The sequence below is a fragment of the Salvelinus alpinus genome, chromosome 5 (assembly GCF_045679555.1).
Source record: "Salvelinus alpinus chromosome 5, SLU_Salpinus.1, whole genome shotgun sequence".
Classification (NCBI taxonomy): Eukaryota; Metazoa; Chordata; class Actinopteri; order Salmoniformes; family Salmonidae; genus Salvelinus; species Salvelinus alpinus.
Window position 1 is genome coordinate 72,149,291 of NC_092090.1, and position 23,083 is coordinate 72,172,373.

Below are 23,083 nucleotides of genomic sequence, written 5' to 3' on the forward strand. Positions count from 1 at the left end.
ACATAGCACTTAATAGTAGTCTATTGTTTTTGAGGGCTAGGCTATAACAAGAATCTGGAATCTGGTCAAATAATATGATCTGTGTATTAGACATGAAGTGAAGGTCATATTAGTTGAGTGAGATGGAATCACATCTATCTTGTTATCTGTCTAATTGTGTGTTTTTGTCACAGAGGATTGAGGTTCGAGTCGTGTACCACATGGAGCTGCATGTAGCAGTAAATCATGTCCCAGAGAGGTTCATGAAATCTAACATCCTCTACTTTCTCAGGAACACTAAAGGTGGGTGAGAGAAGGGAACCAAAAGAAGACCGGTCTACTCACTGTGTTATTATTCGTGTGTCCCTAATTTGTCACAGAGAAAGCATTCAAGACAACCCTTTTTAATGTTTCATTTATATATTATTTCTTCTGTTTTTAGAAACCATCATTGAACCCATTGACGTGAACGAGGCCAACAATCTGATGCCCAAACTGTTGGAGATTGGCATGCTGAATGGACACTCCCTACTGATGCTGAAGGACATGCTCAACCATGTGTGTAATAGACAAGGGATTCATACTCTACTTGAGACAAAATCTTCAAACTTGATGAACAAGTTAGATAGGATATTCATGTTTATGACTCATGTATAATATGCACTCTTCTTTGCAAGTGGCCCATTAAAGCTCACTGCGTTCTGTTCTTAGTTGTTTCAGATGAGCCCTTTAAGTCTCAAGCCATCGTTACCCTACTGTTTCTTGGTGATTCCAGGTGTACATTCCAATGCTGTCTGTCAACCAGCTGAAGCTGACTGATGGAGGCTACCAGCAGGGGGCAGCTGCCTCCCAGGATAAGGAGGCAACTGGTGATGGGAAGGGGGACAAGGATGAGAGGCCTGTGGAGTCTCGTGGGGTACTTATGATTCGTGATGAGTTACTTAACAGCACTCACAAGTTCCTGGGTCACATCGACAGGACTCTCCAGCAGCTGGAAGGTGTGTGTGTCTGTTTGTATATCATACCATCAAATAGTTCCTCCTCCCAGACAGGACCCAACCATCAACAGGGTCAGGAATTAGTTCAGCAGCTACCATGCTCTCTGTAAGCATGATGTGTGTGAATGCATGTATGCGTCATGTAACAAGTGCCCCGTTTTCTCTGGTGTTTTAAACTGTATCGGAAGGTTTATGTGGTAAATGATAATGCCGTGGCCTCTCCATTTCAGGTGAGATTAAGCTGCACATCCCTGAGTTGGACCTGGAGCCAGAGGTCGATGCGCTGCTGGCCACTCCTGAGGTGGTGGAAAAGCTGGAGCAGTGTGTGATGAACTGGCAGACTCAGATCACCATCGTCATTGAGGAGCAGCAGAAGAAGAAACCACAGGTGAGAGAGATGGAATAGGCTACTGGGCCCATATATTTGATGTATGCAAACCTTTTATGATTCAAAATGAAAATAAATTAGTAAAATTGTTGTTGTTTCTTTAGTAAAAATGTCTGGTTACTACTATTTCTCGTTGTTTTACACTCATTCCTATTCCCAGGTGCCAGGCCCCATGGCAGAGATAGATTTCTGGCGGGAGCGAACAGCCATTCTGAGTGCTCTGAGTGAGCAGCTCAAACTGCCTGTGGTGAAGAAGATCCTGGAGGTGATGACCAAAGCTGACCCGGTCACTGTCCAGAACCTGGACCTGACCGTGACCGAGCTCAGCAAGCTCCACGTGGAGTCTGTGGAGAATGTACGCTTCCTCAGCACACTGGAGAGACACTTCAAGGTGGGCTCATAGTCCTGAAAAAGAGACCTTGTTCTCCCCAAACCTCACAATATGGCAGAAACATTCTATGTATTATTGAAAGATGTAGGTCTGACTATTCTGCTGCTGAAAGATGGAATAAGTTATTTTGATATGTCGTCCTTATATCCCGGAGGCCAAATTGTAAGCTCTTCTCCATGCCCCAACTTAGCATTTGTCTTGTGTATTCCAGAACCTGGCCACGGGGGCAGACTTTGGTGTGATCCTGGACACCATCCCTCTGATGATGAACGGCCTGCGCATGGTGTGGATAATCTCCAGCCACTACAACAAGGACGAACGCTTGGTGCCCCTCATGGAGCGCATTGCCTGGGAGCTGTCTGAGCGTGTGGCTCGCGTCGTCAATGTCCGCATGCTCTTCAAGTGAGTTGACCCTGCCCTCTTACCTCTTCTCATGACTTCAACTAACTCCACACTTAGTTTTGAAATCCTAACTGTAATCCATAACCCTAAATTTTTTTATTCGAAAGTCATGTTTTCTCATCCTCTCTTTACAATGACATGTACTGTATCTCGCTGTCTTGGCTTGAATCTTATATTCTTTGTAATGGACAGAGACAAGAGGGAGGTAGCAAAGGCCAAAGCTCAGGATGGAAAGCAGGTGCTGGACCAGTGGAAGGCTTGTTACTTTGAGGTGCGTGCCAGGATTGAGACATCAGGTAGAGACCCACGCTGGGAGTTTGACCGCAAAAAGCTGTTTGAGAAGACCGACTATATGGCCTCCATCTGCCAGGACCTGTACAAAATCCTGCAGGTCAGTTCAACCTGCCTGAGTGACAAACACCTCAACATCCTCTCAATCTAACCTTAAACAGACCGATCACATGCATATCCTTTATTTATTCAATGACTAACCCACACCCTGTTTTCCCATGCGTTCTATGAATGCTCAACACTTTCTGAAAACCTATTGTAAGGCATTCACTTCTGGCTAAACACAATAGGAACATACTTTTGCAGATCTTGGAGGAGTTCTATAACATCTTTGGTCCAGAGCTGAAGGCAGTGACGGGGGATCCTAAGCGTATTGACGATGTGCTGCGCTGGGTAGACAGCCTGGTGGTGCCCATCGAGGAGCTCAGCTTTGACCCCTTCAACATCCGCAAGATGGGCAGTTGGAAGATGGTCATGCAGGACTTCAAGGCCAAGGTTCAGGTGGGAGCAGCAGGACATCCTGCTAGCAATTTTGGAATCCACATTCATTCATTCATCACCAAGCCATGATTCACTCCTCTCACCTTGTCTGTCTACCCAGGCTATCGAAGGAGAGGCCATCAACTTCATTGACCAGTCCTTCAAGACGCTGCGCTCTGCGTCGGCAGCCTTCGACATGCTTCTGAAGTTCAAACACATCCGCTCCAGAGAGGCCATCAACAACCAGATGATGATGAAGTTCAACGACATCCTGGCCCAGTACTGCAAAGAGGTACCTTAGGAAACGGACATCAAAAGAACAGAAAATAACACAAATGTGTTGATTGGATTGGTCTTGACATTAGCTCCAGGCTTATAATATATAATTGTATATTTTTCATATAATTTGTAGAGTTCAAAAGGTACTCGCACTCAAATCATATAATTTGTATTCACAATGTGGCATCTGGATGGAGTCATGGTAATGGTGTGAGCTTTAGGAAAGCTTGGTCACTGTTGTGTGTTGTGGGATAGGTGGACATAATCAACGGGATATTTGTGAAGTGCAAGGACAACCCTCCTCTGAATAAGAACCAACCCCCGGTGGCTGGAGCCATCTACTGGGAGCGTTCTCTCTTCCACCACATCAAACACACCATCATCCGCTTCCTGGAGGTCACAGATATGCTGGAGAGTGAGTCAGGCAAAGCGGTGAGAGCACTGAGCAACTAACTAACTAATCAGAGTAATTGCTCCATGTTGTACATCACATGTATGTCTCCCAAATGGAAACCTATTCCCTGGTCAAAAGTAATGCACTACATAGGGAATAGGGTGCCATTTGGGATAAAAATCTTTGTCTGAAACAGGTTTTTTACAGCACCATCTTCTTCTCCTTAGGCCAAGGCCAGGTACCTGGAAGTGGGGATCTGTATGAAGGAGTATGAGCAGAAGAAGTATGAGCGCTGGCGTGACGAGACGGAACAAAGCCTGCCCCTGCTGATGAAGAGGACCCTGCTGGTCATGGTCAACAGCTCAGGGGTCGTCACCGGAGAACAGCCCCCTCTAGACATGGTACATAGTAACGCACCACTGGGCGGCTGGACCTAGGATGAAATACACCTTTCCTCACTAGCAAGGCTTTTATGAACAAGTCTATCCTGTAAACATCTTGTGAAGTTCCTTAACGTTGTCTCTTGGGTCATATGTCCCTTATGTTTTCTCATCTCTGCATACTTTCTTTCTTTCTCAGACTGGCCCAGCAACTGAGCGTGACATGGAGAGAGGGGTGCGTTACATGATGAATTTTGCCCCGGAGCTGAAGGAGATCATTTCAGAGACCAAGTACTTGGAACAATTGGGCTACTCTGTGCCTGAGCTTGCCCGTAATGTGGCTCTGCAGGAGGACAAATTCCTCAGGTGATATTTCCACACAACCAACACTGAGTGGCAACAGATGGAAACAGCTAAACCAGTTGGTGTACTCATCACAGTCTTAACCTGCTTTAACACTGTTCTACTAGATATGTGGATGGGTTGAAGAACCTGGTGAACCGCTACCACTCTCTGATGGACTGTCTGAATGATGCAGAGTTCTTCCTACTGGCCGAGCAGATCCAGGAGCTGAGGAGGGTGATGCGCTCAGGATACAAGAGGCTCAACTGGAACGCCCTGGGTACATACGCTCTGCTCTGATATAATGAAATAAATGTGCATTTGAAGTTTTCATTGTTTTTCGTTCCCCAATGTGAGTACATGTCACAATACTCAGAGGTATCTGTCCTTTCTGGTTTAAGGCATCTCTGAGTTCATCAACCGAGGCACCCAGGCTGCGTCTAAGTTTGAGTCGCTCGTCAATCAAATTCAGAAGAATGAGAGGGACATTGATGCCAAGTTGCAGTCCATTGAGACAGCCAACTTATTCAAATTTCCAGCCCCAGACAAATCTAATGACCTTCCAGGTAAACAGAATGTCAATACTATTTAGAATGACATTGGGTAAGCTAAAATATCACATCAAGTGGGAACGAGAGTCTGATAAACTGGCATTTTCAGTATTTTAGCCCTCCCTCACTGTAACTGGTTTTAGGAGTGAAAGAGTTCTGTGAGCTGATCGAGCGAGAGAGGGCGAAGGATTTGAATCTGTTGAGTAGGAAGTACACAGCTATTGGCCCCCTGCTCACCAAGATGGAGAGTCTGATCATGCAGACCAACAGTGGCAAAGCCAAGCGCATGGGCCAGTACTACACCTACTGGGAACGCAAGGTCTTCGACTCCCTCACCAAGATGGTGCTCAGGTGGGACATTTAGCATACCTCTTTCCAGGTGGCTTTAAGTACAGGCAAATACACATTGTGGTATTGTAAGCTATGGAACAATTGGTAATGTTTCATGATTTGAGATGAAAGGTGTGGACATAACAGTGCATTATCTCTGTTCTCTCTTGTAGGAACATCCAGACTTTTAACCTGGCCATGATGGGCAACACCCCACTTTTCCAAATTGATACCATCTTGTCTGCCCCTGAGATTGTGCTGCACCCCAAAAACAGTGAGGTGTACAAGCTCATCATGCAGTGTGTCAGAGACTGTGTAGAGAGCACCAAGGTAGGACACAACACCCTTCCCCTCCCCCATACCTGTTTACCAACATATAAGAAGACATCCCTGTGTAGTGTATGACTGGTGTGACTCTCTTTCCCCACTAGCGGTTTGTGCGCTGGATGCATGGCACCTGTATAGAGTGTCCTCCTCAGCGTGTTGATGGAGAGGATGAGTCGGTGGTGTTCAGTTTCTACAGCGAGGTGTGTCAGCAACCTCAGGTCAATGAAAGGGCCATGGCCGTCTCCCAGAATATCCAGCGCCTCCTCAGCGCCGTGGGACGCTACCTCAATCGCTGGAAGCGCTACCGGCCCCTCTGGAAGCTGGACAAGGCCATTGTCATGGAGAAGTTTGCCGCAAAGAGGCCCTCCTATGTCATGTATGACGAGAAGCTGCAGTTCTATGCCCGGGTCAGCGTAGAGGTGGCACTGCAGCCGCTGGTGAAGGATGAGCACATCATGAGGCTGAACCTGGAGCCTTTGGCCCGCACCGTGCAGGAGAACGCCCAGGCCTGGGTCAACTCTCTGGGCAGACTGCTCAACGAGTCAGCCCGAGAGGACCTGTTCAACCTGCGGGATGAGCTACTGGTACTGCATACTTATTATTCAGTCAACGTTCCTATCGGTCCTAGACTATGGCGTCATCATCTACTGTATATGAATGCAGCTGCCACTTCATTATAGCTGTTAGAAGCAGTTTATCATAGCGCACTGCACTTTTTTACGGCAGACAGTTGTATTACTCATCACTACCAGAAAGTTGGTTGGATGTCTCTTTGATGTCACGTAGGTTGAAACATTGCTATGTTTTCATTTATAAAGCTCTTTTACAAAAACTCCCACTGTACTTAACATCATTACTAAACTTTTGACTTGTGAGTTAGCACACCCGGTCTCAGGGATGGCTAACTGAAAAAACTTTTGGTCTCTACCGAGTTAGGTAAATCAGCTTTTAGTTTTCTTGCACCTTTTTTGTGGAACAATCTTCAAAATGTTCTTAGATTGGATGCTTTGGTGCCTCTAGGGCAATTCAGAAAGCTGATTGAGGACCTGATGAATGTGTTTTTTATGACTTTGATTTTCTTTCTGCTTGCATTTTGTACAGTGCCGTGAAAAAGTATTTGCCCCCTTTCTCTATTTTTGTATATTTTTTATACTGAATGTTAATCGGATCTTTAACTAAAACCTAAAATTAGATAAAGGGAACCTGAGTTTACGAATACCAATTTTTCGTAATACTTATTTTATTTATTTAATTAAAAAAGTTATGCAACACCCAAGGCCCCTTTGTGAAGGGTCAAAGTCAAAGTCCAGACCTAATCCCAATTGAGATGTTGTGGCAGGACTTGAAACGAGCAGTTCCTGCTTGAAAACCAATAAATGTTGCTGAGTTAAGGCAGTTCTGCATGCAAGAGTGGGCCAAAATTCCTCCACAGCAATGTGAGACTGATCAATATCTGCAGGAAGCATTTGGTTGCAGTCATAGCAACTAAAGGTGGCACAACCAGTTATTGAGTGTAAGGGGGTAATTACTTTTTCGCACAGGGGAATTGTGAGTTACATAACTTTAAATAAATAAAGTAAGTATCCATAAAATAAAATAAATGTCAACTCAAGTTCCGTTTATCTAATATTAGGTTTTGGTTGAAGATCTGATAACGTTCAGTATACAATTTTTTTTGCAAAAATAGAGAACATCTGAAAGGGGGCAAATACTTTTTCACATCAATGTATTTATATTTTGATGTGTGTATTTTCTGTAATTTCTGTAATTCAGGGCTCATCGGTAAAAGAGACCTTGGTCTCAGTATGACGCCCTGATAAAATAAAGGTTAAATAAAAAAGAAATGCATCATACTATGAATTGCTGCTATACTCTTCAACTCTATTCCTTACTAAGCAACCCCTCATGTTTGTGTATGATTGTATTGTTGAATAGCAACTGTCTGAGAACCTGAAGAGGAGCCCAAACACCCTGGAGGACCTGAAGTTTGTCCTGGGCACCATCTCAGACATCAGGGACATGTCTCTGGCTGTGGAGATGAGGTTCACTGACATCCAGGAGAGATACAGGACCCTGGGCATGTACAAAGTAGAGGTGAGGAACATACATTACTCGAGTGTCTGTATATTGTCTCTTCGTTATTTGTCTGTTGAGTGTAAGTCCGTATAGTTTTCTCTCTTGAGTTTATTGTGTTGCTGTACCCCGTTTGAGTGTGGATCCCTGTGTGTGTTGCAGGCCACGGAGGAGGAGCTGCAGTTGTCGGCTAGTATCGGCCGCCTGTGGAGTGATCTGTTTGAAGAATCCAGACTGGTGGACCGCAGCCTAGGACGGGTCAAGAAGACCTTCACTGAGGTGAGACAGACGCCACGACACCTCGACCAACACTAACTTTACCATCACAGTCTCACCTATATCTATCATTTTGATCCTCATCCCAAAATGTACATCCCCTCTCCCCTGTTTCACAGATTACTAAGGAGCAGATTGAGACGTATAAGCAGGAGCTGACCATCTTTGCAGAGAGCTTCAACATGCATGGACCTGGAGCTGTGGGAGACAACCTGGAGAAAGGTAAGTGACTTGACCCCCTTCCCATCAGACTGTCCTAACAGCCCCATCACTGCTTACTGGGTGATTTAATGTTTTTCTACTGGACCTGTCTTTTCCCATTCTCTGTGTAGGAGTGACAGTGATGGGGACCTATGAGACAGAACTAGCCAAAATAGAGGCGGGACGTCAAGAGTTGGCCAATGCAGAGAAGCTCTTTGACCTGCCAATCACCATGTACACAGAGCTGCAAAACGTACAGAAGGAGATGAAGGGCCTGCGACAGATCTACGAGATCTACAAGTCTCAGAAGGTACGAGTTTGTGGGTTGAGTACAGTGTGTGTTTGTGTAGTAGAGAACACAATGGCGCCAAACTTACAAACATAAGCAAGCATTTCAAGTTAAACAGGTTCTCATGCACAAAATGTGTATCAACCAATTAAAATGGTTGATTTACTTGCATGTGACAGAAAGTCATATAGAGCCTCACAGTGGAAATAAAGACGAATATATTGATAAAAGTCACCTTGTGATTTACACGGTTATCAAAACGTCACGCCAGGGTAAGCCTACACAAATCACAGCCCTTATTTTAAGTGTTTCTAAAATCCCCTATGGGAAAAATTAATGGTGGAAAAACGATTGGAACCATTCCCTGTTTGACATCTAGGTTTTATGGGTATTATGACTCATATTGTGGTACTCTATAGTAGCTGGTCCCATCAGATAACATGGTACATGTTAGCCCTTTTCTAACCTCACCAGGTGGCATGGTTACATCGTGGCACAGCTTCTGCAGCCAATTAAAATCCTAGACGTAGTTGGACATGTTCCAACACTTGTTCATGGAAGCATCTTTAACATACCTCAGTCCAACAGCACGTTCTGATCTAAGCAACTAGGCTATCACGTGTCTTTGACTGACTGGTCAAATTGCTGTCTCTGTAAAGTTCATAGTCGAAGATTTTGGCAAGAGTTCGAATCTCACGTTAGTCGTCCCCCCCCTTTGAAATATAGATTTATATGTAGCCTATTGGGTTAGTGCGTGCATGGGTGTCAAACTCATTCCATTGTGGGCCGAGTGTCTGCAGGTTTTTGGTTTATCCTTTCAGTTGTTCCTTACTAATTAGTGATCTTATTTCATCAATCAAGTACAATTGTGGAGCGAAAACTCGCAGACACTCGACCCTCCGTGGAATGAGTTTGACACCTGTGGGTTAGTGTGTTGAAAAGGAACATTCATTCAATTTCAGCCTTGCACACAAACACACTGCTATTGCCTACAAATCTGGTTGCATAGGATATCTTACATGGACGTGTACGCCTAAAAGTAGGCCGACATTTTACACGCATTTTTATAATCATCTGCTTTGTCTTAAGTGTTATTTCACTAGAGAAGGATGATCCAAAGTGGAACTACAGTCGTGGCCAAAAGTTTTGAGAATGACACAAATATAAATTTTCAGAAAGTCTGCTACCTCAGTTTGTATGATGGCAATTTGCATATACTCCAGAATGTTATGAAGAGTGATCAGATGAATTGCAATTAATTGCAAAGTCCCTCTTTGCCATGCAAATGAACTGAATCCCAAAAAACATTTCCACTGCATTTCAGCCCTGCCACAAAAGAACCAGCTGACATCATGTCAGTGATTCTCTCGTTAACACAGGTGTGAGAGTTGACGAGTACAAGGCTGGAGATCACTCTGTCATGCTGATTGAGTTCGAATAACAGACTGGAAGCTTCAAAAGGAGGGTGGTACTTGGAATCATTGTTCTTCCTCTGTCAATCATGGTTATCTGCAAGGAATCACGTGCCCTCATCATTGCTTTGCACAAACAGGGCTTCACAGGCAAGGATATTGCTTCCAGTAAGATTGCACCTAAATCAACCATTTATCGGATCATCAAGAACTTCAAGGAGAGCGGTTCAATTGTGAGGCGAAGACTTTTGGAGGATGGCCTGGTGTCAAGAAGTGCAGCAAAAAAGCTACTTCTCTCCAGGAAAAACATCAGGGACATACTGATATTCTGCAAAAGGTACAGGGATTGGACTGCTGAGGACTGAGGTAAAGTCATTTTCTCTGATGAATCTCCTTTCCGATTGTTTGGGGCATCCGGAAAAAAGCTTGTCCTGAGAAGACAAGGTGAGCGCTACCATCAGTCTTGTGTCATGCCAACTGTAAAGCATCCTGAGACCATTCATGTGTGGGGGTGCTTCTCAGCCAAGGGAGTGGGCTCACTCACAATTTTGCCTAAGAACACAGCCAAGAATAAAGAATGGTACCAGCACATCCTCCGAGAGCAACTTCTCCCAACCATCCAGGAACAGTTTGGTCACGAACAATGCCTTTTCCAGCATGATGGAGCACCTTGCCATAAGGCAAAAGTGATAGCTAAATGGCTCGGGGAACAAAACGATATTTTGGGTCCATGGCCAGGAAACTCCCCAGACCTTAATCTCATTGAGAACTTGTGGTCAATCCTCAAGAGGTGGGTGGACAAACAAAAACCCACAAATTCTGACAAACTCCAAGCATTGATTATGCAAGAATGGGCTGCATTAAGTCAGGATGTGGCCCAGAAGTTAATTGACAGCATGCCGGGGCGGATTGCAGAGGTCTTGAAAAAGAAGGGTCAACACTGCAAATATTGACTCTTTGCATCAACTTCATGTAATTGTCAATAAAAGCCTTTGACACTTATGAAATGTTTGTAATTATACTTCAGTATTCCATAGTAACATCTGACAAAAATATCTAAAGACACTGAAGCAGCAAACTTTGTCGAAATTAATATTTGTGTCATTCTCAAAACTTTTGGCCACGACTGTACAGTAGAAATAGTTTGCACTCTTGTTATCATCCTACAGGTGGCAGTATTGCATCTTAAATCAACTCTAAATGTAGTAAGACACTTGGCTGTCATTAGTATGTTCTCATGTATGCTATACTTACATGCAGGCCTACAATGTTTTATAGTTTTGCACTATTATAATAACCCCCTTTGTCACATGTCTTTTGAATCAAACATCAAGGACCAACATTGAACAGATTTTTCCTCAACAAAAATGCTTCATGCGAGGATGGCTCGAACCCATTGTTAAAAAGCACTATCAATTATGAGTCAACCACTTTAGTAGTGGGTTCCACCTAGAAGTGATGAGAACTGCGATTTGACAAATATATAAGGCTCTTTGTTTTTTTAACGATGTATAATAAGCTTTCTTGTAAGGACCTCATTTATCTTTTTTTCCATTGATGGGTTCTGACTTCTAAACTTGAAATATTGTTAAACATCAGGTATCCTATGGCAAGGAGAAGGGCCACAGTATGGTTGTTACACACACCAGAAGTTAATGGTTATCTGTAGGAGGAATGTATATGGTGGAGTCAATTAAGGTTGGATATGAGCCAGGGGATTGGAATCTTACTGTGTGAGGGAAAGGTAATCACATGGTTGCGGTCCCTGATAAGGGTGTAGAGCTGTGGATTAGTGAGGAATGGGGGTCGAGGTCAGGTCACAGTAAGGGAGAAGGAACAGTTTATTAACCACATCACTTAACTTCCTGCCTAGCAATAAAGATGTAATGTTTAGAGGGAAGGAGGAGTTCACCTAAATTGGAGTATATATATTTGTGCTGGTGGGAACATGTCTTTGTCTGTTCAGCTGTCTGACCCTTTGGGTGAATTAACTTGGTTTGAGCTCTTTATAGTTGTCTGTCAGTTTTTACCCTGTTATTTAGAACCTAACACCATAAAAGCACATGGATGTGAATGAAATTGTCATATATGCGAAAACAGGAAAATGTTGTCTAACGTTAGTAGTAGATAGTAGCTTAGTCAAGAATGCATTAGTGCAATATTGGCACACAACATTTTGTTACAGACCAATGAAACAAGTAAACCTTGAATTTGTAGGTTTAACATATCCTTCTAGTGGGCAGGATCGACCAATTTTAAGAAATGCCATTTGTTGGTGGATAGAAAATCTAAGATCATTGATAGGCTGAAGCAGAAGTTGTGCTAGGATATAATCACTTCCACCTGGTGAAGTTAGCATAGGGCTAACTTGTACCATGTTGTCTGATGGGACAAGCTAAAATTTAACGTTCGGTCATATGCTAGTAAATCAACTATTTTAATTGGCTGATATGCATTTTGTGCGTGAGAACCTGTTTAACTTTAAGTATGGACCCAATGTTTTCTAGAGTTCTGTGTGCATTGCCTTTATGTGTGTTGCCTCATGTGTGTCTTTCAGGCAGCTAAGACGGAGTGGTCCCAGACTCTGTGGGTGAACCTGAACATCCAGCTGCTGCAGGAGGGCGTTGAGAGCTTCATTAAGAGTCTGAGGAAGCTGCCTAAAGATGTGCGGGCCCTGCCTGTGTCCTTCTTCCTAGAGGGACGCATGAAGGAGTTCAAAGAGTCCCTGCCTCTCCTTCTGGACCTGAAGAACGAGGCCCTCAGAGACAGGTACGCCTAATCACCTATGGATGTGGACTTAGAGAGTAGGATGTTTAGGTGACAGAACCTGATATCAACACACAGGCCCTATAACAATCACATGACTGTAGTGGGAAGTAATATTTGATATGTGTATATACAGGATATTATATATACATCACATCAGACTCATAATAAGACTAGGCAATTAGCCAATTAAAATGTTTATCTGACTCCATAAAGATAATTAAAATATACATGCAAGCATTAGGCAATGAGTTGACGTTGACTCGCAAGAATTGGTCTTAGAATTGTCTATATCAAAGGCAGATATTTAATTAAAATTGTACAATGAATGGATTCACATACAAGGCATAAAGCGTAAGTTATAAAACATTAACAAGCATTACAAAGCATACTTCTAGGCATATACTGTAGAGCCTAAGGTTAACTTATAAGACAAAGCATGAACAAAGGGATGCCTATTAGGCCAGAGGCCTAGAAGCCTAGGAAATGAGAATTGATCATACAACCTTCCTCCATGGACTGGATACAGGAGAAGAGCGAGAACAAAGGCATTTAATTCCATTTATAACATCTGAAAGTGTACATTTCAACCTAAAACCAACCATCATTGACCAATCAAACGATACCAAGTTTACAGTAACGTAAACACTCCCATGGCCAATCTCCACAGTGTGTCACAGCATTTAAAGGCGTGTGTGGGGGATGAGACCAATGTAAATAAGACAGAGACCAATGTAAATAAGACAGAATTCCTGAGAAGACAAAGTTCACCCTGTACAGATACAAGTAACCACAGAGATCATCATTCATATAGATAGCATCAGAGTTATCCTCAGTGAACACGTTTCAGATAGATACCAAACATGGATAATGTAATATTATTCTGTCACTCATTCAATAGTCAGTCCTCTGGATACTGTAACAGAGAGATACATTTTGGCCCCTCAGAGGGGGAAGGGCTAACTAGTCTTTGAGCATTGTCCTTTGTGCTTTCCTTGTGTTCCTGGACCATTTGCCATGCAACTCCAGGTGTCAGAGAGCACATAAATGAAGGCCAACAAAATACCTCCTGAAAAAACTACAGACAAATGAAGTGAATGTGGTTTTAATGTATTTATTTATACAGAGAGTATGTGAATGTTTGTTTGTCCTTGATCCCCCTCAGACACTGGAGGGAGCTGATGCAGAGGACTAACACCAGCTTTGAGATGAATCCAGACACCTTCACTCTAGAGAACATGTTCGCCATGGAGCTGAACAAGTATGGCAATGTCATCGGTGAGATTGTCACCTCAGCTGTCAAAGAGCTCAGCATTGAGAAGGCAAGCCTTTAGGACTTTTATTTCATCACACAAAGCTGTAATTGTACACTTCTCTTTGCTGTGTGTTCAACATTGTATGGTCAGTATCACTAACTAAACATTGAGTTTATATGTCATTTATGTTTAGATAATGGGTATCTGTGTGTGTGTACAGGGAGTGAAGGAGGTGGTGGAGACCTGGGAGAATATGAAGTTTAGTGTGCAGCGCTATTTCAAAGGCACCCAGGAACGTGGCTCTATCCTGGGGGTGGTGGACGAGATTCTGCAGAACCTGGATGACAACGCCATGAACCTTCAGAGTATGGCAGGCAGCCGCTTCGTAGGGCCCTTCCTGGCCACCGTACAACAGTGGGAGAAGAGCCTGTCCCTCATCAGCGAAGTCATAGAGGTCAGTCAATGTGTGCATCCCAAATAGCACCCTATTCCCTATATAGTGCACTACTTTTTACCAGGGCCCATAGTGCACTATGTAGGGAATAAGGTGCCCTTTGGGACACAACCAGTGACCTTTGGGTCCTAGTTCACAGAAGAGTTCAAATACTGTTGCATACAACTCTCATCACAAGCTCATTGTCCTTTGAAACCACCGTTGAGTATAATGGTAACCATCCATATAGGATCTGTGCTGAAATTATATGGCATCTCCTAAGGTTTGGATGCTGGTGCAGCGGAAGTGGATGTACCTAGAGAGCATCTTCATTGGAGGGGATATCCGCTCTCAGTTACCTGAGGAAGCCAAGAAATTTGACAACATTGACAAAATGTTCAAAAAGGTGATTGACTTGACTCCCACTTCTATTAGAACATAATTAAACACAACACGTAATGCTTTTAGACGGTATTGTCTTACCTAGTTTTGTGTGCTTGCATGGTCTGCTCTAGATTATGACAGATACAGTGAAGGACCCGGGAATTAAGAGGTGCTGTCTGGTACCCAACCGGCTAACTGACCTGCAGAGTCTGAGTGATGGTTTGGAGCGCTGCCAGAAGAGTCTCAACGACTACCTGGACTCCAAACGTAACGCCTTCCCTCGCTTCTTCTTCATCTCCGACGACGAGCTGCTCAGCATCCTGGGTAGCAGCGACCCTGTCTGCGTCCAGGAGCACATAATAAAGGTACTGTAGCATGTCACAACAGGCCAGAGATGGTTCTCTTCAGGTGATCAAAGGTGTAGTCATCTTTGTGGCTTTTCTTGCTCACGATTTTAAGCACGGGTGCTTGTAGACCTGCTCTTTTCCTTTGGTAAAAGTTGGTTCCTAAAGTGTGTGGAGTTAACGTAGCCTTTTCTCTCCCTTTTTCCTCCCACCCAGATGTATGACAACATAGCGTCTCTGCGGTTTGACGTGGGGGGTAACGGGGAGACGGTGGCTGGGGCCCTGGTGTCTGCGGAGGGAGAGGTGATGGACCTGAAGCGGCCGGTGCCAGCTGAGGGCCGGGTGGAGGACTGGATGACTGGAGTACTGCTGGAGATGAGGAGGACCAACAGACTCATCACCAAGGAAGCCATCTTCCGCTACTGTGAAGACAGGGGCAGGTTAGTGTGTTTCAGAAACACACGGACCTACTCCTGTCTTCAAAGTAAAACTTTGTCTGTGTGTAAGATGCCAGTGAAATATTCAGCGGCACCAGTCCATAGTGTGTGTTTCCCTCAGGATTGACTGGATGTTGCTGTACCAGGGGATGGTGGTGCTGGCTGGGAACCAGGTGTGGTGGACCTGGGAGGTGGAGGACGTCTTCCAGAAGGTGAAGAAGGGAGACAAGCAAGCGCTGAAGAACTACGCCAAGAAGATGCACCAGCAAATAGACGAGCTGGTGACACGCATCACTCAGCCCATGAAGAAGAACGACCGTAGCAAGATCAACACTGTCCTCATCATCGACGTCCATGCCAGGGACATTGTGGACAACTTTGTCCGGGACAGGTAGGGAACAACATAGTGCTTTGTTATTACACTTACTGTATTGCATGTAGTGACATATGACTTCAGATGAAAACTAGATGATGTTTCTCCTCATTTCTCTCTCATGCAGTATAATGGATGCCCGTGAGTTTGAGTGGGAGAGCCAGCTGAGGTTCTACTGGGACCGGGAGCCCGATGATCTGTTTGTGCGCCAGTGCAGTGCTGCTTTCTCCTATGGTTATGAGTACATGGGACTGAATGGTCGTCTGGTCATCACCCCGCTGACTGACCGCATCTACCTCACCCTCACACAAGTACAATACCTGAACCTCAGAAAGCTTTGTCAGTCTGTATTTATACACTGTTGAATGATGAAGGTGAATGATTTTGTCTAACTGTAACTACCATTGTGTTTGTGCTTGCCTCAGGCCCTGTCCATGTACCTGGGTGGAGCCCCCGCAGGACCAGCTGGAACGGGGAAGACAGAGTCCACCAAGGACCTGGCCAAGGCTCTGGGCCTCCTGTGTGTGGTCACCAACTGTGGAGAGGGCATGGACTACATGGTGACGCCCCTCACGCCAAAATGAAAGCTTTATTTCCTCTATTGTAGTCCACATAAATAGTTTATTTATTTACCTCATGTATTAATTTATCATGCTTCTCCTCTCCTCTGTCTTCCCCCTCCTCTGTGTCCAGGCTGTGGGGAAGATCTTGTCTGGCCTGGCCCAGTGTGGTGCCTGGGGCTGCTTTGATGAGTTCAACCGCATCGATGCCTCTGTGCTGTCTGTCATCTCCTCCCAGATCCAGACCATCCGCAACGCTCTCATCCTGCACCTCAAGAGGTTCCATGTAAGTTATTATGACACACATTCATCTCTTAGATGTCTGGAGACTGCCTGGACAGTTCTGGATTGGGAGAGGGTGATACTAAAACCTTGCAATTTGAGTAGGTAATCACAAAATATTGCTACAGAACATTATAGCAAGGTAATAACAGTTTTAGGATGTTTTCCCTCAAGACTGTTGGTGACATTGACTCAGGACGATTTTAACTCAGTACCCTCTATGTGTTGTGGGTGTCAGTTTGAGGGCCAGGAGATCAGCATGGACGACCGCATGGGCATATTCATTACTATGAACCCTGGCTACGCTGGACGCACAGAGCTGCCTGAGTCAGTCAAAGCCCTGTTCAGACCTGTGGTGGTCATCGTCCCTGACCTGCAGATGATCTGTGAGATCATGCTCTTCTCAGAGGGATTCCTCTTGGCTAAGGTGAGCAGCACATCCTCTCATCAACACACACACACACACACACAAAAACACACTTACAATATTATAGATAAGTGTTGTCTGACATTGTTAGACGCACACTCACTCAGTTAGTCATCTTCCTTTGAATGTAGATTCTGGCCAAGAAGATGACGGTGCTGTACAAGTTGGCCAGGGAGCAGCTGTCTAAGCAGTTCCACTATGACTTTGGCCTGCGGGCTCTGAAATCTGTGTTAGTAATGGCTGGAGAACTGAAGAGAGGCTCACCAGACCTCAATGAGGTAAAGACCTGTGAAATTATGCAAAGTCCACTGTGATACGATTCCTATGTGTTGTACTTACAGTAAGGAGACAAAGAGAGCATTTATGATTTTCTGGAAGTTTTGGGTGGTTTTATTTCATTGCCCTTGAAGACATTTTTGAATATATTTTTTTTTTATGTCTTCAAGGGCAATGAAATAAAACCACCCAATCACTCTCTTTCTCTATCCCTCTGTTTTTTTTTCATTCTCTCTCCCGTTCTCCTTCCTCACCTACTCCTCACCCACTCTCTCCATTTTTCTCTCTCAGGATGTGGTGTTGATGCGTGCCCTGCGGGACATGAACCTGCCTAAGTTTGTGTTTGAGGATGTGCCTCTGTTCCTGGGGCTGATCTCAGACCTGTTCCCAGGGCTTGACTGCCCCCGTGTGTGCTACCCCAGCTTCAATGATGCTGTGGAGCAGACCCTGATGGAGAACAAATACCTCATCCTGTCCAACCAGGTGCCCTGGCTACCCTTCTCTGTCTAAACTTTAAATCTCAGGGCATAGGCAACTTTGTGAAAATGTCCATCCGCATTGAAAGATGACAAATTATTATTTCTACACATGAAAGTGAAGATGTTGATAAGTCCCTGTTTCTAATGCTGAGTGTCTGTGGTGTTTAGGTGGACAAGGTGGTGCAGATGTATGAGACCATGATGACCAGACACACCACTATGGTGGTGGGCCCCACAGGTGGAGGCAAGTCAGTGGTCATCAGCACTCTGTGCCAGGCCCAGACCAGGTCAGTGCCTCTCAGACCATTGTGACAGCTGGCATCACAACAGCCTTGCTTCTCAAAGCGTTCAACGGAGAGTGTTTTTAGGAATAGTAGCCCTCATAATTGTGGTTGTTTTCATGCCTACAGGTTAGGCTTGGTGACCAAGCTTTACTGCCTGAACCCTAAAGCCATGAGTGTCATCGAGGTGTACGGCATTCTGGACCCTGTCACCCGTGACTGGACTGATGGGATACTGTCCAACATCTTCAGAGACATCAACAAGCCCACTGACAAAAAGGAGAGGAGGTAAAGACCATGTCACTACCATTCCCTTGTAGAATTCAACCTGACGTTTCTAGGTATTTTATATCCAATGCTAAACTTTAGACCCAAACTGTTATAGACCTATATCCATCCTGCCCTGCCTTTCTAAAATCTTCGAAAGCCAAGTTAACAAACAGATCACCGACCATTTCGAATCCCACCGTACCTTCTCCACTATGCAATCTGGTTTCCGAGCTGGTCATGGGTGGACATCAGCCACGCTCAAGGTCCTAAACGATATCATAACCGCCATCGATAAAAGACAGTACTGTGCAGCCGTCTTCATCGACCTGGCCAAGGCTTTCGACTCTGTCAATCACCGCATTCTTATCGGCAGACTCAATAGCCTTGGCTTCTCAAATGACTGCCTCGCCTGGTTCACCAACTACTTCTCAGATAGAGTTCAGTGTGTCAAATCGGTGGGCCTGTTGTCCGGACCTCTGGCAATCTCTATGGGGGTGCCACAGGGTACAATTCTCGGTCCGACTCTTTTCTCTGTATATATCAATGATGTCACTCTTGCTGCTGGTGACTCTGATCCACCTCTACGCAGATGACACCATATACATCTGGCCCTTCTTTGGACACCGTGCTAACAAACTTCCAAACAAGCTTCAAAGGTTGCGAGATCGAATCCCCGAGCTGACAAGGTACAAATCTGTCGTTCTGCCCCTGAACAGGCAGTTAACCCACTGTTCCTAGGCCGTCATTGAAAATAAGAATTTGTTCTTAACTGACTTGCCTAGTAAAATAAAGGTAAAAAAAAAAAAATGCCATACAACACTCCTTCCGAGGCCTCAACTGCTTTTAAATGCAAGTAAAACTAAGTGCATGCTCTTCAGCCGATTGCTGTCCGCACCCTCCCGCCCGACTAGCATCACTACTCTGGACGGTTTTGACTGAGAATATGTGGACAACTACAAATACCTAGGTGTCTGGTTAGACTGTAAACTCTCTTTCCAGACTCACATTAAGCATCTCCAATCCAAAATTAAATCTAGAATTGGCTTCCTATTTCGCAACACAGCCTCCTTCACTCATGCTGCCAAACATACCCTCATAAAACAGACTATCCTACCGATCCGATCCTTGACGATGTCATTTACAAAATATCCTCCAACACTCTACTCAGCAAACTGGATGCGGTCTATCACAGTGCCATCCGTTTTGTCACCAAAGCCCCATATACTACCCACCACTGCGACCTGTATGCTCTCGTTGGCTCGCCCTCACTACATATTCGTCGCCAAACCCATTGGCTTCAGGTCATCTATAAGTCTATGCTTGGTAAAGCCCCGCTTTATCTCAGCTCACTGGTCACCATAGCAACACCCACCCGTAGCATGCGCTCCAGCAGGTATATTTCACTGGTCACCCCCAAAGCCAACACTTCCTTTGGCCTCCTTTCCTTCCAGTTCTCTGCTGCCAGTGACTGGAACGAATTACAAAAATCACTGAAGCTGGAGTCTTATATCTCCCTCTCTAACTTTAAGCATCAGCTGTCAGAGCAGCTTACCGATCACTGTACCTGTACACAGCCAATCTGTAAATAGCACACCCGACTACCTCATCTCCATATTGTTACTTATCTTCTTGCTCTTTTGCACCCCAGTATCTCTACTTGCACATCATCATCTGCACATCTATCACTCCAGTGTTAATGCTAAATTGTAATTATTTTGCCTCCATGGCCTATTTATTGCCTTACCTCCCTACTCTTCTACATTTGCACACACTGTACATAGATATTTCTATTGTGTTATTGACTGTACGTTTGTTTGTGTAACTGTGTTGTTGTTTTTGTCGCACTGCTTTGCTTTATCTTGGTCAGATCGCAGTTGTAAATGAGAACTTGTTCTCAACTGGCCTACCTGGTGAAATACATTTTTTATAAAATATATATATATATACAGTGCCTTCGGAAAGAATTCAGACACCTTGACGTTTTCCAGATTTTGTTAAGTGACAGACAACCTTATTGATTAAATAAATAACAATTCCTCAGCAATCTACACACAATACCCCATATTGACGAAGCAAAAACAGGTTTTTATACATTTTTGCAAATGTATTAATAATAAAAACAGAAATACCTTATTTACATATTATTGAGACCCTTGCTATGAGACTCGAAATTGAGCTCAGGTGCATCCTGGTTTTCCATTGATCATCCTTGAGATGTTTCTACAACTTGATTGGTGTCCACCTGTGGTAAATTAAATTGATTGGATATGATTTGGAAAGGCACACACCTGTCTATATACGTTCCCACAGTTGACAGTGCATGTCAGATTAAAAACCAAGCCATGAGGACGAAGGAATTATCCGTAGAGCTCCGAGACAGGATTATGTCGAGGCACAGATCTGGGGAAGGGTACCAACACATTTCTGCAGCATTGAAGGTCCCCAGGAAATAGTGGCCTCCATCATTCTTAAATGGAAGAAGTTTGGAACCACCAAGACTCTTCCTAGAGCTGAGAAATTGGGAAATTGGGGGGAAAGGGCCTTGGTCAGGGAGTTGACCGAGAACCCGCTGGTCACTCTGACAGAGCTCTAGAGTTCCTCTGTGGAGATGGGAGAACCTTCCAGAAGCCCAACCATCTCTGCAGCACTCCACCAATCAGGCCTTTATGGTAGTGGCCAGACGGAAGCCACTCCTTAGTAAAAGGCACATGACAGCCTGCTTGGAGTTTGCCAAAAGACACCTAAAAACTCTCAGACCATGAGAAACAAGATTCTCTGGTCTGATAAAACCAAGATTTAACTCTTTGGTCTCAGACCACTACCTCATGAAGCTGGTTGAGAGAATGCCAAGAGTGTTCAAAGCTATCATCAAGGCAAAGGGTGGCTACTTTGAAGAATCTAAAATCTAAAATGTCTTATGATTAGTTTTTTTGGTTACTACATGATTCCATATGTTATTTCATAGTTTTGATGTCTTCACTATTATTCTACAGAATATATATAATTTTACACTAATACAATTGCTCTATTTTCATGTCATCTGACCATAGTACCAGTTCCAATCCAAGTGCCAATGCCATTTAGCAAACTCCAGGCGTTTACATTTGTTGGAGGACATGAAAATAGAGCACTTTGGCCACGCACACCAGTAAGGAAATAAGGATGCGCAAGCAGAAAAGAACCGAATACTATTACCTACTGTAAAATATAGTGGTTTATCTTTAATTTTATGGGGCTATTTTGCATCCACTGGTCCCGGGGCCCTTGTTAATGTTTATGGCAGTATGAACTTTACCCAGTACCTAGATAAAAACCTGGTTGCCTCTGCCAGTAGGCTGAAACTTGTCCGCAAGTGGATCGTCCAGCAAGACAATAACCCCAAGCACACATCAAAATCCACAAATAAATTATTAATTGACCACAAAATCAGCATTTTGCAATGGCCATCTCAGTCTCTGGACTTGAACCCCTTTGAAAACCTGTGGTTTGAATTGATGAGGGTAGTCCAAAAGCGCAGACAATGGATATCAAGTATATATCAAATATTATTTATGGAGGAATGGTCTGAGATCCCTTCCAATGTGTTCTCCAATCTCATAAAACATTTTAGAAAAAGGTTCAGTGCTGTTATCCTTGCAGGGTGAGGTATGGAAAGGTATTGAAAACAGGGGTGCCAATAATTTTGATCCCTATCTTTTTGGGGGGGGGAAATATTACTTGTTAAACAAAATCTATTTTTCTGAGCAATTGTATTAGTATAAAATAATATGATTTCCTTTTTTTAGCATACAATAAAGCACAGTATTTGTATTATTTATTTTATGCTGTATTTTTTGCTCATCTTTATCAAGGGTGGCAAAAATTTGGGACCTGACTGTATTTCTCTTGTTGCCACATGAACCCTTACCTACAGGTACATCCTGTTTGATGGGGATGTGGATGCTCTGTGGGTGGAGAACATGAACTCAGTAATGGATGATAATAAGCTGCTCACCCTGGCCAATGGAGAGAGGATACGCCTGCAGAACCACTGTGCTATGCTATTTGAGGTTTGTCACTAATATCACTATAGTCTCTTCAGACCACACCTTACTTGCACAGTTGTTAAAGGAATAGTTTACCCAAATTACAAAATTACACACGTTTGTGGCTCAAATCCCATTCAAGTCATGGGACCCATGTTAGCATTTTTTGCACATCATGTTCAAATCATCTATAAGTGACTTTGTTGAGCTTCACAATCAATTTTAGATACTTGTGAAAAATTTGGACGTGATGCGTGAAAAAAAATTATATCGATCCCATAACTTGAAGGGGATTTGTGCCACGAATTCTAAAATGTTAGCATGTGGAAACGAAATAACAGCATGAATTTTTGTCATACCTTGTCCATAGACTGCTTACAGGGTAAGGAAGTCAATGTGTCATTTTGTAATTTGGGTGAACTATCACTTGAAGAATTTCTCAATGCGAATCGTAAATACATTTGTCCATCATGTGTTGTAGGTTGGAGATCTGCAGTATGCCTCCCCTGCTACGGTTTCTCGCTGTGGGATGGTGTTTGTGGACCCCAAAAATCTTCGCTATACTCCCTACTGGCAGAAATGGGTCAGCAACAGACCTCCAAAGGTAAGGAGCATGACACAGTAAAATGCATAAAGGTGTTATCCTTTCAGCCTTCTCAAAATTGATGTTGAAATGTCTCATCTTGCATTTGCTTGTCTTTTCCTGG

General features: G+C 44.0%; 1 protein-coding gene across 1 annotated transcript in view; it reads left to right on the plus strand.

Moving 5' to 3' along the window:
• Window positions 1-756: 756 nt before the first annotated feature.
• dnah10 (dynein axonemal heavy chain 10) overlaps window positions 757-23,083 on the plus strand; it is a 48,050-nt gene continuing 25,723 nt past the window's right edge. Inside the window, exons 1-36 of the mRNA XM_071403078.1 lie at window positions 757-977; window positions 1,208-1,365; window positions 1,526-1,756; window positions 1,968-2,158; window positions 2,351-2,549; window positions 2,756-2,950; window positions 3,051-3,221; window positions 3,464-3,640; window positions 3,830-4,003; window positions 4,182-4,348; window positions 4,453-4,604; window positions 4,726-4,890; window positions 5,019-5,226; window positions 5,379-5,535; window positions 5,637-6,116; window positions 7,468-7,626; window positions 7,768-7,884; window positions 8,001-8,103; window positions 8,214-8,392; window positions 12,341-12,552; window positions 13,715-13,871; window positions 14,026-14,259; window positions 14,522-14,644; window positions 14,754-14,987; window positions 15,183-15,406; window positions 15,525-15,794; window positions 15,904-16,087; window positions 16,202-16,336; window positions 16,470-16,622; window positions 16,857-17,045; window positions 17,177-17,323; window positions 17,613-17,804; window positions 17,969-18,087; window positions 18,211-18,369; window positions 22,265-22,400; window positions 22,858-22,980. Of these exons, the coding sequence (XP_071259179.1) occupies window positions 767-977; window positions 1,208-1,365; window positions 1,526-1,756; window positions 1,968-2,158; window positions 2,351-2,549; window positions 2,756-2,950; window positions 3,051-3,221; window positions 3,464-3,640; window positions 3,830-4,003; window positions 4,182-4,348; window positions 4,453-4,604; window positions 4,726-4,890; window positions 5,019-5,226; window positions 5,379-5,535; window positions 5,637-6,116; window positions 7,468-7,626; window positions 7,768-7,884; window positions 8,001-8,103; window positions 8,214-8,392; window positions 12,341-12,552; window positions 13,715-13,871; window positions 14,026-14,259; window positions 14,522-14,644; window positions 14,754-14,987; window positions 15,183-15,406; window positions 15,525-15,794; window positions 15,904-16,087; window positions 16,202-16,336; window positions 16,470-16,622; window positions 16,857-17,045; window positions 17,177-17,323; window positions 17,613-17,804; window positions 17,969-18,087; window positions 18,211-18,369; window positions 22,265-22,400; window positions 22,858-22,980 (6,585 nt within the window). The 5' untranslated portion in view covers window positions 757-766. The remainder of the gene's footprint in view (window positions 978-1,207; window positions 1,366-1,525; window positions 1,757-1,967; window positions 2,159-2,350; window positions 2,550-2,755; window positions 2,951-3,050; window positions 3,222-3,463; window positions 3,641-3,829; window positions 4,004-4,181; window positions 4,349-4,452; window positions 4,605-4,725; window positions 4,891-5,018; window positions 5,227-5,378; window positions 5,536-5,636; window positions 6,117-7,467; window positions 7,627-7,767; window positions 7,885-8,000; window positions 8,104-8,213; window positions 8,393-12,340; window positions 12,553-13,714; window positions 13,872-14,025; window positions 14,260-14,521; window positions 14,645-14,753; window positions 14,988-15,182; window positions 15,407-15,524; window positions 15,795-15,903; window positions 16,088-16,201; window positions 16,337-16,469; window positions 16,623-16,856; window positions 17,046-17,176; window positions 17,324-17,612; window positions 17,805-17,968; window positions 18,088-18,210; window positions 18,370-22,264; window positions 22,401-22,857; window positions 22,981-23,083) is intronic.